The 14067-nt window shown below is 48.7% G+C and overlaps 1 protein-coding gene across 1 annotated transcript; it reads left to right on the top strand.

Moving 5' to 3' along the window:
- The first annotated feature begins 3108 nt into the window (after nucleotides 1–3108).
- Nucleotides 3109–12608, top strand: CILP (cartilage intermediate layer protein). Its single transcript, XM_036389998.2, has 8 exons — nucleotides 3109–3226; nucleotides 4029–4112; nucleotides 4873–4926; nucleotides 6402–6587; nucleotides 7696–8010; nucleotides 8117–8225; nucleotides 8668–8825; nucleotides 9429–12608. Exons 1-8 carry the CDS (start codon nucleotides 3169–3171, stop codon nucleotides 11933–11935), a joined length of 3471 nt encoding a protein of 1156 aa, XP_036245891.1. The 5' UTR covers nucleotides 3109–3168; the 3' UTR covers nucleotides 11936–12608.
- The last annotated feature ends 1459 nt before the right edge of the window (nucleotides 12609–14067 follow it).

Genomic DNA, 14067 nt, shown 5'->3' with positions numbered 1-14067 from the left:
TGATGCCAGGATATAGACAAGCAGCTGGTGGGACTGGAGATGTCTTGCCAAGGCATTGGTGCTGTGCTTAGTGTGGGTCAGTCATGGTGGGAGGTGGATTCCATCTGGGAAAGATGAATTCCTTGCTCTCTGTCTCAATACCTTTCCCACATCTTGTCCTCATCACAGAAGGGAAACAGAGATGATCTTCATGTTTATGTCAGAGGTCTGGAGCTTCCAGCTCACTGGACACTCTCTGTCCACCATATAAACATTCTGCCATTTTTGGCACACCTCAGGTGTTTTTTCCTTTTCCCTCGTAAACATAAACAGGAGCTGGTGTAGGTCACCACTGATTATTTTTTATGTGACATCTTGATCTGTGTTCCTCCTGCACCACTCCCTCTGGCAGCAGGGCTGACAAGGATTACTAGGAGGCAGCCTGGGTCACCACTGACCCCCACTGGCTGCCCCAACACCCATGCCCATCTTTTGGGGGTTGCTCCTGACACATACAGCCCATGCTTTCACACCCCATTCCTGCAGCAACCATCTGCACAGTCGAGCGGCTCCAGGGCTGCATGCATGGGTGGCAGTCACTTGCACAAGGCCACGTGCTTTGTCAACACCCAGGAGCTCTGTGTCCACAGACACTTGACACAAGTTACATGAGAAAAATGTGGCTGCAGAGGGAGGAAAAGCCTGGAAGGCTGAAGCCAGGCTGGGGCAAGCAAGAAACTCTGATTAGGGGTCATTGCTAGACCTCCCCATAGTTTGAGATGCAGTCACATTTATTTACAAGGACAGTCCTGCCTCTGCAGCTCTGTGCTACCCCGGGTGTTCAAACCAATCCCACTGGCTTTGTCCCACATCCTCACATCCCCACAGCATCCTCATCTGATCCCTGCCAGAGCCAGCACAGGGGCAGAGGTGGGCAGGCAGTGCAGGGAACGGTGCCCAGCTGAGCCCACACCTGCAAAACAGGGCAAATCCACGTGCACTGCTGAGTGGGCACCACGTTTGTCCCAGACTAGGTAAAGCAAAAAAGCCAAAAAGCATCCCCAAAACTCATTGTCTGTTCACTGTATCTCCACCTTCAACACTCAGCAGCATCTCTTTCAGACCCAGACCCCGGGTGAACCCCTAACAGTGACAGTGCTGTGCTGGGATGCGGTGCCCACACCAGGACGTGGTACCCACACCGTGCCCTGTCCCACCACCAGCAGCAGCCGCCACGCCGTGGAACCGCCACAGGTTTCTGTTTACCATCACCTTATTAAGGGATTATTCAGGCTGCGGTTTCCTCGCGCGTCCGATCTGTTTGTGCTCGCGGACGGTGGCTCGCTGCCATCCCCTAAGCTACACGCCGGGCTATATAAGCGACCTCGCCGCCTCAGCGGCGGGAGGCTCGCACACTGCCCGGCTCCGCTCGGCGCAGGGGAGGTTTCGGTAAGCCGCAGCTCTCTCTTCTTCCCAACCGGCTGCAAATCCCTGCACACGCAGCTGACAAGCCCTCGTCTCGCCCGCGGATCTCAGCTCGGCTGGCGGCTCTGTGGCGAGAAGACGGGACTCTCCTTAAGTGGGGTTTTTATGGCTTTTTAGGTAAGAGAAAAAAACCCCAATCCTGCTGTTTTCCCTTCTGTGGCAGATAGTGGTTATAGAATTCTTTTGTGTTAAGGCGACGTAATTAAGAGTAGCTGTGATTGAAGGTGAGGTGGAAATTAATTAATGGGCAGATGACGGCACAGAGGCTGAAAAACAGCGATGGGGATGCAGTTTCCTGCGTCCCGCTTCTCCCTTCCTCGTCCCAGCTAATGGGCTTGGGGAAGGGTTGCGGGACAGCTGGAGCGAGGGTCTGGGGGGCTTTGCTCACGTGGGGCTGTTTCATCTCCCGCGGCTCTGTCCCGCACAGGCTCGCACAGCCAGACAGGGGACACAGGCAGCTCCAAACCCTCCCTGCTGCCCAGACCCGGCCGCTTGAACCCCCCCTTTTTTAGCATCGTGTGTCTGGGTACAGAGGGATGTATCCCAATCCCAAACCCAGTGCTGAACAAGTTGCAGTCAGCTCCAAAAATAGTTGCCAAGTGGGAAACAGGATTAATTTTTTCCTGGTTATTGTCTGGCTGCGAGTTCACGACCCCACCGTAAGCCCACAAAACACCGCTCATGTGTTGCTTGTTATTTTTGCTTGACTGGGATTTGCTGAGCCATAATCAAAGTATTTCCTAGTCCCACATTCCCGGGTCTCAGAGGGGATGGTTAGTACCACTTACAAATAAGTGTTCTCGCCAGTGACTGCTCTTTATCAGCCCCATTTTATGGGTAAACTGAGGCACCAAACGGCTGGGGCAATATTTTCCCCTCCTCCCAGTTGATCAATTTTGGGTGCATAAAATAAAGCACCTGGAATTCCAGCTGGTGCCACTAGGGATAACACCAGCTTCACAGGTACTTTCAGACATTAAATACCCAAATACTTGATGCTCTGGGGCAAAGGGACTCACTGAAAACAAAATCTGAAGTGGCTGAGCTGGTGAAGAGTGACACAAAGCCTGTCCCACATCTGTGCTTGTGGGAAAAGGAAGATATTGAGCTTCTTGCTACATTTGCAGGAAAGACTTGGCTTGTGCATGGATTTTTCTGCTTTCAGAGGTGCTCAGGAGCCTTCCCTCTCCTCACACTCTGGGATATACTGGATAAGATGCTATCCTCACACTATGCCCAGTTTGCAGGCAGAGGGATGGAGGCATGGGGCTGTCCCTGCTCCTGTGGGTAGCAGATCTGGGTGCTGGGGGGGCCTCCAGAGCTGCGTGGGCTGTGAGAGATCCCTGCAGAAGTATTTAAGCTGTTCCTAGGCATGTTAAGGAGATGCTGTTACAAAGCAGTGCTCTGCAAAATAGATTTGGGCTCAGATGTGATGGTGAGAAGCAGGGAGGATGCAAGCACAGATGTGGAGCTCCTGCTGCTCCCCACTGGGGAGGTAAATGAAGAGCTGCTGGAGGTGGGTGAACAGGGGGTATAAGTGCCCCTGTGGCGTGTTCTGGAGTGGTTCAGGCTGGGAGAAGCTCCCCAAAAGCAGCAGGACCTGGGTGAGCTTTGACACAGTCGGGTTTGTCTCTGCAGGACTGGGGAAAGCGTGGGACGGTTGCGGAAACTCCAGGAATCCCCTGGTTACCTCTGGAGACAGCGATGGTCACCATGAAAGGCTGGATCCTCCTCCTCCTCTGGGGAGCCACGTCTGTTTTAGGTGAAGGTTAAACGTTTCCATTCTGGTCACTGCTCTGTCCCCTGCCCATGCCAGTGCAGGCACGTCTGTTGGCAGCCGCTGAGCCAGCAGACACAGCCCGACATCGATGCTGGGCGCTGCTCTGGGTCACTGCGGCGTTTGCCCGGCCAGACAACTTCCACACAAGGACTGGCTCCCATCCAGCCCCCAGAGCTTGAGCAAAGTCTGTCTGCGAGTCAGTGAGCCTCTGGTTGGCCAGGGATGAGCTCCCCAGCCCACTGGTCATGCTAGGACCATCCCTGTCTGCTGTCTCTGAGATCCCATAGTGTCCAGTCTGCACCCAGAGGAGCACAGGGGAGAGCTGGTGCTGGGGCTTAGCTTCCCAATTCCCAGCAAGCACCCCAGGAACCAGCCATGGCCATCAGCTTCCCTCAGGCATGCAGGTGGCCAGCAAGTTCAGAAACCAGCTCTTGTCCCATAAAAACAACCAACATCATCCACCCTGGATTAATTTGTCCTTGCGCATGCACAGGAAGGACATATTTTATCTCTCCAGCCATAAAAAGATTAGTTGATCTAAGCTGCTCCAACACAGGAAGTGCAAAAAAGTTTTTCTGGGTGATAAGGGAAACAGAATACTTGTATCACACCTGAGCTGCAGTGATGCTGTGGGATATATCCATTACGTCCTTCTTTTAGTATCTCCTGCACTGCATCCTACAGGAGCTCTAACCAGCCACAGTCCAATGGGAAAGCTGTAATATTGAGCTTAAGGATGCCCAATCCTTGAATCTAATTTATTATTTCATTTATTGACCCTCAGGACAAAGGATTCTGAAACCAGCCCTCAGCAGGGTCCAGATAGGATCGAGAACCTTCAGCCCGCTGGTAATGCTCAGCCTGGAGAGTAAGTTAATTCCCACCTTGGGTGGATTTTCCTCACTGGACAATTTTCCCAACAACTTACAACTAACCAGTATTATTTGAGTAGAAGAGGACATTTAGGGTTAGAATCATTCTACGATTCTATGATTTAGACAGTGGAATAAATGTTAATCATCCACGACGTCCTGTAGGGTTTTGGCTATCACTGACACACGCTGTTGGCTCCTCTCCTGGAAAAGGGAAGGTCAACGTGTGACCACAGCCCCAGCTCCTGCGGGAGGCACGCGCAGGCTGGGAGGGTGAGAAGAGCCCAGGGATGGGCCAGCACATGCTCTGACCTGCCTTTACCCTACCCAGCCTGTCCCCACACCCTGGGCGGTTTGTGACACCATTCCTTCAGAATTAAAGCCTGTGGGGAATTAATTAACCTGCAGAGCCCACTCTGCTCATTAATCCCTGGGAGATGCCCCAACTTCTCATCTTTACTGTCCAGAGCTCAGAATTTAAATTTCAGCAGGCTGAAATTTAAAGGGCTGACCATGCTGAAGGATTTGGGGATTTTCCCAGCCTTTTGCCCAACTCCCAGCAGCTCTCTTAGCCACTGGGAAGAATCAAAGCACCAAAACCATGGACACTGAGAGGTCCTCTCCACTTGCTGAGAGGCATTATTTTGAAAACCACTGGTAAAATAGTTTTCCCCTGAAAGTGGATGCACAAGGCAGTGATACTGGGGCTGGCTCCCTGGCTGGCAAGCCCTGCCTGAACCATCCCTCTGCCCACAGGTACGAGGAGCAGCTCTCGCCGGGGAGACCCAACCTTCACCTACGTCAGACGCAGTACGTTCCTGCCCGCCAGTGCCATGGACCAGCCCTGTCCCTTCCCACGTCCCCACCAATGCTCCATCCCTCAGCTTCTCCCTCATCCTCCATGTTCTGCTTTTTCTGCTGTCAAAATGCTACTTAGAGACATATAATGCCATTTTCCTCCACGGGATTCCCCTGCTCATTTCCTATCATCATCAGCCCTGCAGATTAAAGCAGCTGATCCCAAACAAGCTTAGGATCTTGCTGAGATCCCGCTTTAATCTGTTGCACATTTAGTTTTTGCTTGGGGCAAGCACAAATAGGCATTTATCCACAGGATGTGACTTCATCCCCAAGCCCACCTCCTCCTGCATGCCTCAAATTGCTAAAGAAGTCATGGATCCCACTACTTGGGATGCTGAACTAGAGATGATGATGTGCCAACAGATTAAAACCCTGCCCATTTAAGTGCTCCCAGACATGACACTCCCATATCTGCTCTCATTTAAAGGGTCTTTTCCACCCACCAGCTTTTATAAGCCAAGATTGTTTTTAAGCACCCATTCACAATTTGAGCAATCCAGCCCTGTGCCTGTCTGCCTTTCTAGGAAACAAATCAACCTGCTCTATTACAAACTGTGTGGAAGAATAGGTATGGGAGATGACATAGCACAAGTCTCCAAGAAACTTCATTTTTAGAAACTTTAGTCACTAGTGCATCCTCATAAACATTATTAGAACACTGTCATTTTTAAAAAAGCCCAAACCACAGACTTGGAGTGGATCTCATCCATTCAAAGTAGCTTAAATTAATAACATCTAGTAGCCCGTTTAAAGAAATTCCTTTAAAAATATAACCTCATATTAAACTCCCAATGTGTTTTGCAAATTTTCTGTTTTACCAATCAGCTGGCTCCTGACATGTTCAGCCTGCTCGGTAGCATCTTAAGCTTCTGGTTTGCACTCAGTAAAAGTGGTGCTCACAATAGGACACACGTTGCCCCTATAGAAAACATATGTTGAAATTTGGTTAAAGACATTCAACATGATCATACCAACAATTCTACCCTTTTTTTGTAACTATTTAATCATTTTACCTTCTATTTAAACATTTAACCACATTTGAAACAGACAAGTGTTGTCCCCCAAACAACATTTAAATGAGAATGTGCGTTTGATTTCCTTAAGCCAAAGTTATTCAACGCTAAGCATGAGCTGCCTGCACTTTGCTCCCCCTGGGTTTATCTTAATCATCCTGAATTTGGAAGCCTGCGGGGAATTAAGTCAGAAGCCTTCAGACGCCTTCTCATGCTTTAATTCCCAGCTCCCTGAACATGCTTTAATTCCCAGCTTCCTGAACATGCTCTGAGTTTGTTTAATCCATGTGGTATGTAATATCCAAATGTACAGTCTGAGCTCTGTAGAAGCTGCTAAAACCCAACTGCCGGTTTTTGGGCAGCTCTGTGTGTAATGTGCATCTCAGTAACACACCACTGATGTTATTCAAGGTCCACTGGTGCAAGATTCAAAAAGGTTTTTGTCTCCATGGTCGAAATGGAGCGAGTGCTCAGCCAAGTGTGGCCAAACCGGGGTGCAGAAGCGCACCAGATCCTGCCTGGCTGAGCCCCTCTGGGGCGTGCACTGTAATGAAGCAACTGAGGAAGGGCGGCTCTGCATTGGACATGTTTGCTCAGGTGCTCCTCTAAACTCACTTATGGGCAGGGGAGGATGTCACGGTCTCACCACTGCCCAGGTGTTGAACTCCCTTTGCTGTCATTTTACCATCTTTCTCTCTTTTGACAGAATTCAGTGATTTCCAAGCAGGTCTGGAGAGTGCAAAGAGTAGAGCAGGGCAACTTTATAGCCAAACAGAAAGATAACAGGGATTCACAATATCTTGGGGATATAGAAAAAAATCTCATTAATCTTTTTATAACAGCAGCACTCAAGGTAGAGTCAGTGACTGCACACAGCTGTCTCCATAAAACCTCCAGGAAAGAGATGATTCAGGAATATCAAATTGCCATAGTCCCTGCTGAAGGGGCTTGTAATTAATTATATTATTCTTATAATCTCCTTTAAACCAAATAATTCTGAAAAAATTCTGAAAATACGTTTTGTGCAGAAAAGTTGTTTCAGGTTTTCCCTGATTTCTTACATTTATTTTCAACTTTGAAATATCAGACAGTTCCTGTACAGAGATGCTCTGTGATTGTAAAAGGAATGACCTGAGCCTTGAGAAAAGACAGATTATTATTTAGGATTAATCACTATAGGTAAATGAGACTAGAATAATATTTGTGAGCCCAAATGTTAAACCTGTTGGGTAATGCTCACTTGGCAATTATCCCACATTCTGCCCAAGCCAGGATACCATTGAATAAGGGAAGACAGCTTTTGGGATAGACCAAAATCACAACTTATGAGCATACACTGGTAACAGAAACCTAGAAAGTTTATGACATTGAATTTGTAATCTTGCCAGGGTTGAGCTAAGAGCTCACATGCTGATCTGGATTCAAATTCCCCTGAAATTCAGCCCTTTGGGGAAGGTAAATAACAGTTCCTAGCTGTAATTATATCCATGTGGCTGCTTTCTACTAATTGTCAGGTTCAAAATGACATCGTCCCTGCCTTTCTAATGCACAGCTGTGGGTAATCAGGAAAAATATGTTTTGGATACAATTTACTCCTTATGCAGTACTTGCCTTATTGCATCTAAATGAAAAGCAGATGCAAGAACACGCTGTGAGTGTTGTGGGGACTTGGGGCTATTTTTTGACCTGTCTGCTTCTCCTCCAGCCTGCAACATCACCTGCCCCATGGGCCATGTCAACGCCGACTGTGACACTTGCATGTGTGAGGATGCCACCCTGCATGGGAAGGTGTCTCTTGAGGATGGGTCACCTGCTGCCGATGCCCGGGTCTACCTGCAAGCCAAGAAACTCAAGCTGTTGACAATGGCTGATAGCAGAGGCATGTTTAGGATCCCAGGGGTTTGTCCTGATGGCAAAAACACCCTTAAAATAAAGAAAGCCAAATATGCAACAGCGACTGTCACTGTGCCTGAGAGCAACCGGAGAAACCTGGCGATCCAAGTGCAGCTGCACCGATCAGGTAGCCCCAAAGAGGGGGGATGCAGGAAGCTTTACACAGGCATCAGAAATAAACTGTGGTTTTATGAGAGGAAGAGTAATGAGATGGCATTTTCCTTCTCCTGCAGGCAAACCCTATGTTTTCAGGAGCCCTGAGGACAAAGCCAGGAGAGTGGGACAGAGCGTGTCACTCTGCTGTGATGCCCGAGGGAGCCCAGCTCCTGACCGCTACCTCTGGTAAGGAGCTTGAATTTGATCTGCCAGAAGTCTTAGCTGTCCCACAGATGCCAGTTTTATCTCCTTACCATCTCCATAAATTGGGGAGTTTAGTTATAGAACAGTTAAATGCACTGAGAACTGATGGCTGCAAGTGATGGCTTCCTCAAGATGGCACAGCAATGTCATCTGCTGAGGGATTCACTGGAAAAATACACAAAGAGTTTAAAAACCTCATCAGACACAACTGGCAGCTCTGCCTCCCTGCCAGCTGTCCAGCAGCCACACCGCAGTACTGCCACAAGCAGGGGAAAAATTTTTAGTGATGCCACCTAGCCAAACCAAAACCCCAGGGAAACTGAGGCAGGAAATCTGGCAAAATCCACATAGTAGGATGCAGGATTAGGCCATTGCTGTGGTCCAGCCAGATGGTCAGTCTCTGTCCCTTAACTGTTCCTGGCAGGTACCACAATGGCTCACTGCTGGATCCCTCCTTGTACAAATATAAAAACAACCTGATTCTGAAGAACCTGAAGAGAGAACAGTCAGGAGAGTATTTCTGCAAGGCCAGCAGTGCCGGGGGGTCGGCAAAGTCCCAAGTTGCCAAGTTGGCTGTCATAGGTAAGAGAAAATGTGCCTGATGTTCTCCAAGCAGCTGGGGAGGTGTTGGTGTGCAGGAACCAGAAACTCTTATACATATGGTAAAGAAAAGTCACAGGAAAAATTCTTGAGGTTTATGTCATTCATCTGTTTGCAGACAAGCTTTAGTGAGCTGGTTATGAACCAGACGCTCCCTACAAACCAGAGTTCTGGACTGCAGGTGGCCTATCAACCTCAATCTGCTCCTGTCAGGAGATTTCCCATTGTACTTGCTGCCTGACATGGGACTATTTCTGCTTGTTTAGGGTTGTTTTTAAAGTCTTGGGATATATTCTAGTCTTGCCATAGTAAAAAAGCCGGGCAGCAGCAGAGATCTAGCTGAGGGTGGGCTGGATGACCATAGTGGATAAGCAGGAGCAGGGAGCATCCTGCAAACAGCTCTTAATCAGGGTCCTACAGCTAAAGCTGAGCTACTTGCCTCACTGAAATGAGTTAACCAGCTCACCAAAATCCTGCAAAAACCTCACTGCTTTTAGGAGCACTGTTTAGCTCTGAGGTTTCAGACAACATAGTGGTAACTGTACAATTATTTCATGCTGCTCATTAAGAAATCCTATTCAACAGGAAGACAAGAGGCAGCCTGTGACTCCCAACCCCAAAGCAACCTCATCCGACTTCCTCATGATTGCTTCCAAAAAGCAACAAACTCCTTCTATTACGACGTGGGCAAGTGCCCAGCAAAGACCTGTGTGGGAAAGCTGGATAAGGGACTTCGGTGTAAGGACAATGTCTCCTACTGCTGTGGGGTATCCAAGATGGAAACCAGGGACATCTCCTGTGATGGCTACACACTCCCCACTAAAGTCATCGTTGAATGTGGTTGCAAAATATGCACCGAGACCAAAATAATGGTTCGAGGCAGAGCCACAGCAGCAGATAATGGTGAGCCACTGAGGTTTGGCCACATCTACATGGGGAACAAGAGAGTGAGTATGACTGGCTACAAGGGAACCTTCTCCATCCACGTCCCAGCAGATATGGAGAGACTGGTTCTAACTTTTGTGGACCGGCTGCAGAAGTTTGTGAACACAACAAAAGTTCTGCCCTTCAAGGAAAATGGAGGTGCTGTATTTCATGAGATCAAGCTACTGAGAAAGAAAGCCCCTGTTACACTGGAATCCACCGAAACCAATGTGATTTCTTTGGGGGAAATGGAAGAAGACGATCCAATTGCTGAATTAGAAATTCCTCCCAATGCATTTTATAGGAAAAATGGAGAGGTCTACAGTGGGAAAGTGAAAGCCAGTGTGACATTTCTGGACCCAAGAAACATCTCTACAGCCCCTGTGACACAAAGTGACCTGAACTTTGTAGATGAGGAAGGAGACGTATTTCCGCTCCGCACGTACGGCATGTTTTCTGTGGACTTCACAGATGAACAGGGCACTGAGTCCCTCAATGCAGAAAAGGTGAAGGTTCATTTGGATGCTGCCCAGGTCAAGATGCCAGAGCATATGCAAGAGATGAAGCTTTGGTCCCTGAACCCAGAGACAGGGTTATGGGAGGAAGAAGGGGACTTCAACCTTGAGAAAAGCACACGGCGCAAAAGGGAGGAGAGAACCTTTTTGGTTGGGAACATGGAGATCAAAGAGAGGCGTCTTTTTAACCTGGATGTCCCTGAGAGCAGACGGTGCTACGTCAAAGTACGAGCCTACAGAAGTGAGCGATTTCTGCAAAGTGAGCAGATCCAAGGGGTTGTGATTTCTATTATAAACTTGGAGCCAGAACCAGGGTTCTCCTCCAACCCCAGAGCATGGGGCCGTTTTGACAGCGTAGTCACTGGTCCCAATGGTGCCTGTGTGCCTGCCTTCTGCGATGAGCAAAACCCCGAAGCCTACGGAGCTTACATCTTGGCAAGCTTGGGGGGTGAAGAGCTTGAAGCTGTGCCCTCTGCTCCCAAACTCAACCCTGCTGCTATTGGTGTCCCACAGCCATACCTCAACAAGCTTAACTACAGGAGGACAGACCACGAGGACTCCAACATCAAGAAAACAGCATTCAGCATTAACATGGCCAAGCCAAGCCCTAATTCCCCAGAAGAGAACAATGGCCCTATTTATGCCTATGAAAACCTCAGTGAATGTGAGGAAGCTCCACACAGTGCTGCTCACTTCAGGTTTTACAGGATAGAAGGAGACCGGTATGACTTCAATACTGTTCCCTTCAGTGAAGATGACCTCATGAGCTGGACCGATGACTACCTGGCATGGTGGCCCAAGCCCATGGAATTTAGAGCCTGCTACATTAAAGTAAAAATAAACGGACCCCAAGAAGTGAATGTAAGATCTCGTAACATGGGTGGGACACACCCACGCACCATTGGCAAGCTCTACGGCATCCGGGACGTGCGCAGCATCCGTGACCCCCAGCAGCGGGATGTGTCGGCAGCCTGCCTGGAGTTCAAGTGCAGCGGAATGCTCTTCGACCAGGACCGCGTGGACCGCACGCTCGTCAAAGTGATCCCACAAGGCAACTGCCGCCGAGTGAGCGTCAACAGCATGCTCCACGAGTACCTGGTGAACCACCTCCCCATGGCCACCAACAACGACACCAGTGAGTACACAATGCTGGCACCTCTTGACCCGCTGGGACACAACTACGGCATCTACACAGTCACTGATCAAGACCCGAGGATCGCCAAGGAAATCGCCCTGGGCAGGTGTTTTGATGGCACGTCTGATGGCACATCCAGAACCATGAAGAGTGATGTTGGCATTGGGTTGACTTTCACCTGTTCAGAGAGGAGCACGACAGAGCAAAGCATCTTCCAGTCTCAGAGGAACTTGGGTCAGCAGTCTCTAAGGGACCCAGGGCGGCAGTCTCCACGGGACCCAGGGCGGCAGCCTCCACGGGACCCAGGCCGGCAGCCTCCACGGGACCCAGGCCGGCAGTCTCCGAGGGACTGGAGCCAGCAGACTCCGAGGGACTGGAGCCAGCAGTCTCCGAGGGACTCGGGCCAGCAGTCCATCCTGGTTCTACCAGGGCAAAGCCCTGTGTACCAGAGGCCGCCGGCAAGCCGCCGTAACAACCAAGCCAGGATCCCGATGACAGGTCAACGTCCCACCTACTAGAGCTGTATAGGAGCATTGGTAAAGTCACTCACGCTCAATTAAATATAATTTGAAAGTAACATCAACCTGCTAAATAATGTAATTGAAAGCTGGTAGGTGTCATTATTTATGAGACATAATTAAGGTGCCAATTTTTTTCCCCCACCAGAAAGAAAAGACGTAAGGCGAGAACTGGGGGCCAGCAGAGGTAGTGAGTTTGTGTCTTATTAAATGCATCCATAAAAATCTTCTTTCTGCCTGACATTAAACAGCTTCACATGATAGCCTAAAGAGAAGACTAAACATATGATTCAATTAAGTCATGTACATAAAACATTCTTCTGTTCTGCATCTGCAGACTTTGCCAGCCCAAGTACCTGTACAGTAGTTGGTAACATGAAAAGGAATAAACTGATTTCCTCATACTGAATTCAACTGCAAGGTTTCGTACTTGAAATGTAAGTATTTTATTTATTTCTAGCTTGTTTTAGAATTACTGTATTCAAGCTAAACTACTGGCAGCTGCATTTCTAAGAACTCACATGCTCAATAGCACAGAGAAGCCATGTGGATTTGTAAGCTCCACATAGATACAGATAAGAGTTTTCTCTTGCTTCTTGCATCGTTTGACAAGAAAATCTATGCTCTTTGATAGGGTAGGTTAATAAAAAAAGTAATTTTGTAACTTTGACAATGTGTGTCACTTTTGTGTTTGAAATGCCCGACTAAATAAACCACATGTAGAACTCAGCAAAGAATAACCTGCAGGATTTCATCTTTCTGTTCACAAACAGGTCACAACTTTATCAGTGTGAGACTGATCCTGGATATGGGTGAGGGGTTTTGTGGATGTCTGGTTCTCCTGCAGCTCCAGGGTTTGGCAATGGCATGCTGCAGCCAGGGAATCTCTCCCCAGCTTGACAAGTGGAGAGTCAGCAATGGTTCTGGGAGAATCAGAGCAGCAGGTCTGGGCAGGGATGAATTAAGGAGTGGCACAAGACAGAGGGAAAGGAGGGCTGGGAATTTGTGCTTTAAGGATGATAGGAAACCAGGCAATGTAGAGCAATGCTGGGTGGAGGCAGGGAGAAGATGGGCTTCCCTCCACATTCAGCAGCAGTGAGCATAAGGAGCTGGCAAGAAGCTGCTCGTAGCTGAAGGTGCAGCTGGCCACAGAAGGGGTCAGTGATCCCTCTCCAAGTGACCTATTAAATTGTCCTTTCCACCACCCACCCTTCCTAGAGTGAAATCAAGGACCTCATAGCACAGAAGACACCTTGTGTTTACAGGCAAACATTGGCAATAAAATTTTGGGGGGCAAACAAACCAGCAAGTCTCTGACACCAAAACTCCTACCAAGAGAGATCATAAAAAGGTGGGCAGTGCAATTGGATGCAAACTGGAATTCAAACACGTGCTCCAACATGGATTTCCCTCTGCTACCTAATCCCGTCCTATGAAAATGAAGCCAGCTCTAGGCCTATGCTGCCATACCCACTGCCCATCAAGGGCATAGGGAATCTTTCAATAGTGTTTAGCAAGCTTGTTCTCAGGTCTGACACAGGACAGGCTGAATTATACCTTAATAGGTTAAAAAAACCCTTAATAATCCACTTTTTAATGCAAATTGACAGTTATCAAAGAAAAGCAGAAAAGGAAGAGCTGTGGAATACTCTGGCACATCCTCTTCATACCAATGAATTTAGACTCAGTGTGTTTTCTTTTGTGTCTAGTCTGCTGCAAGGGCTTGGCAGGAGCTGGAGCCAAGGCGGCCAGTGGGGAGCATTAGCTTGGACCTTCCCACAGAGCTCTTGGCTTGTGCAGAGAAATGTCTCTTCCCTCTGCTCCCCTCCTCCTCTGCAGACAGACAGCCAAATCCCAAACTTTGTTTCATCACTCTGAGAGTGAAGTAACACAAATGACTTCTACAGACAAACCCAGGAGATAAATGGATGAAAGCAGGCTGAGGATCTGATCCCTGTGCTGCATGTGGGCTTGCCAGTCAACAGAGCAGACTACAGGGCTCTTCCTTCTGGGGAGAAATGTGTGTTTAACAGCACTGAAATAGTCATGGCCCTACAGCCTGGAACAGCCAGAAGCTCTCCAAGTTTCCCCAAACTGTCCCCCTCTGCAGCTTAGCACTGACTTGGAGGAAC

Source organism: Molothrus ater, chromosome 13 (genome assembly GCF_012460135.2).
Source record: "Molothrus ater isolate BHLD 08-10-18 breed brown headed cowbird chromosome 13, BPBGC_Mater_1.1, whole genome shotgun sequence".
NCBI lineage: Eukaryota > Metazoa > Chordata > Aves > Passeriformes > Icteridae > Molothrus > Molothrus ater.
Note: the sequence above shows the minus strand (reverse complement) of the source record. Positions and strands in the feature narration are given on the sequence as shown.

Bases quoted from the DNA above. Each gene is read 5' to 3' on its own strand.
- CILP (XM_036389998.2), top strand. From the start codon at position 3,169: ATGGTCACCATGAAAGGCTGGATCCTCCTCCTCCTCTGGGGAGCCACG. The intron at 6,588-7,695 runs GTGCTCCTCTAA...CTTCTCCTCCAG, and splicing joins CATTGGACATGTTTGCTCAG to CCTGCAACATCACCTGCCCC. The intron at 8,226-8,667 runs GTAAGGAGCTTG...TGTTCCTGGCAG, and splicing joins GCTCCTGACCGCTACCTCTG to GTACCACAATGGCTCACTGC.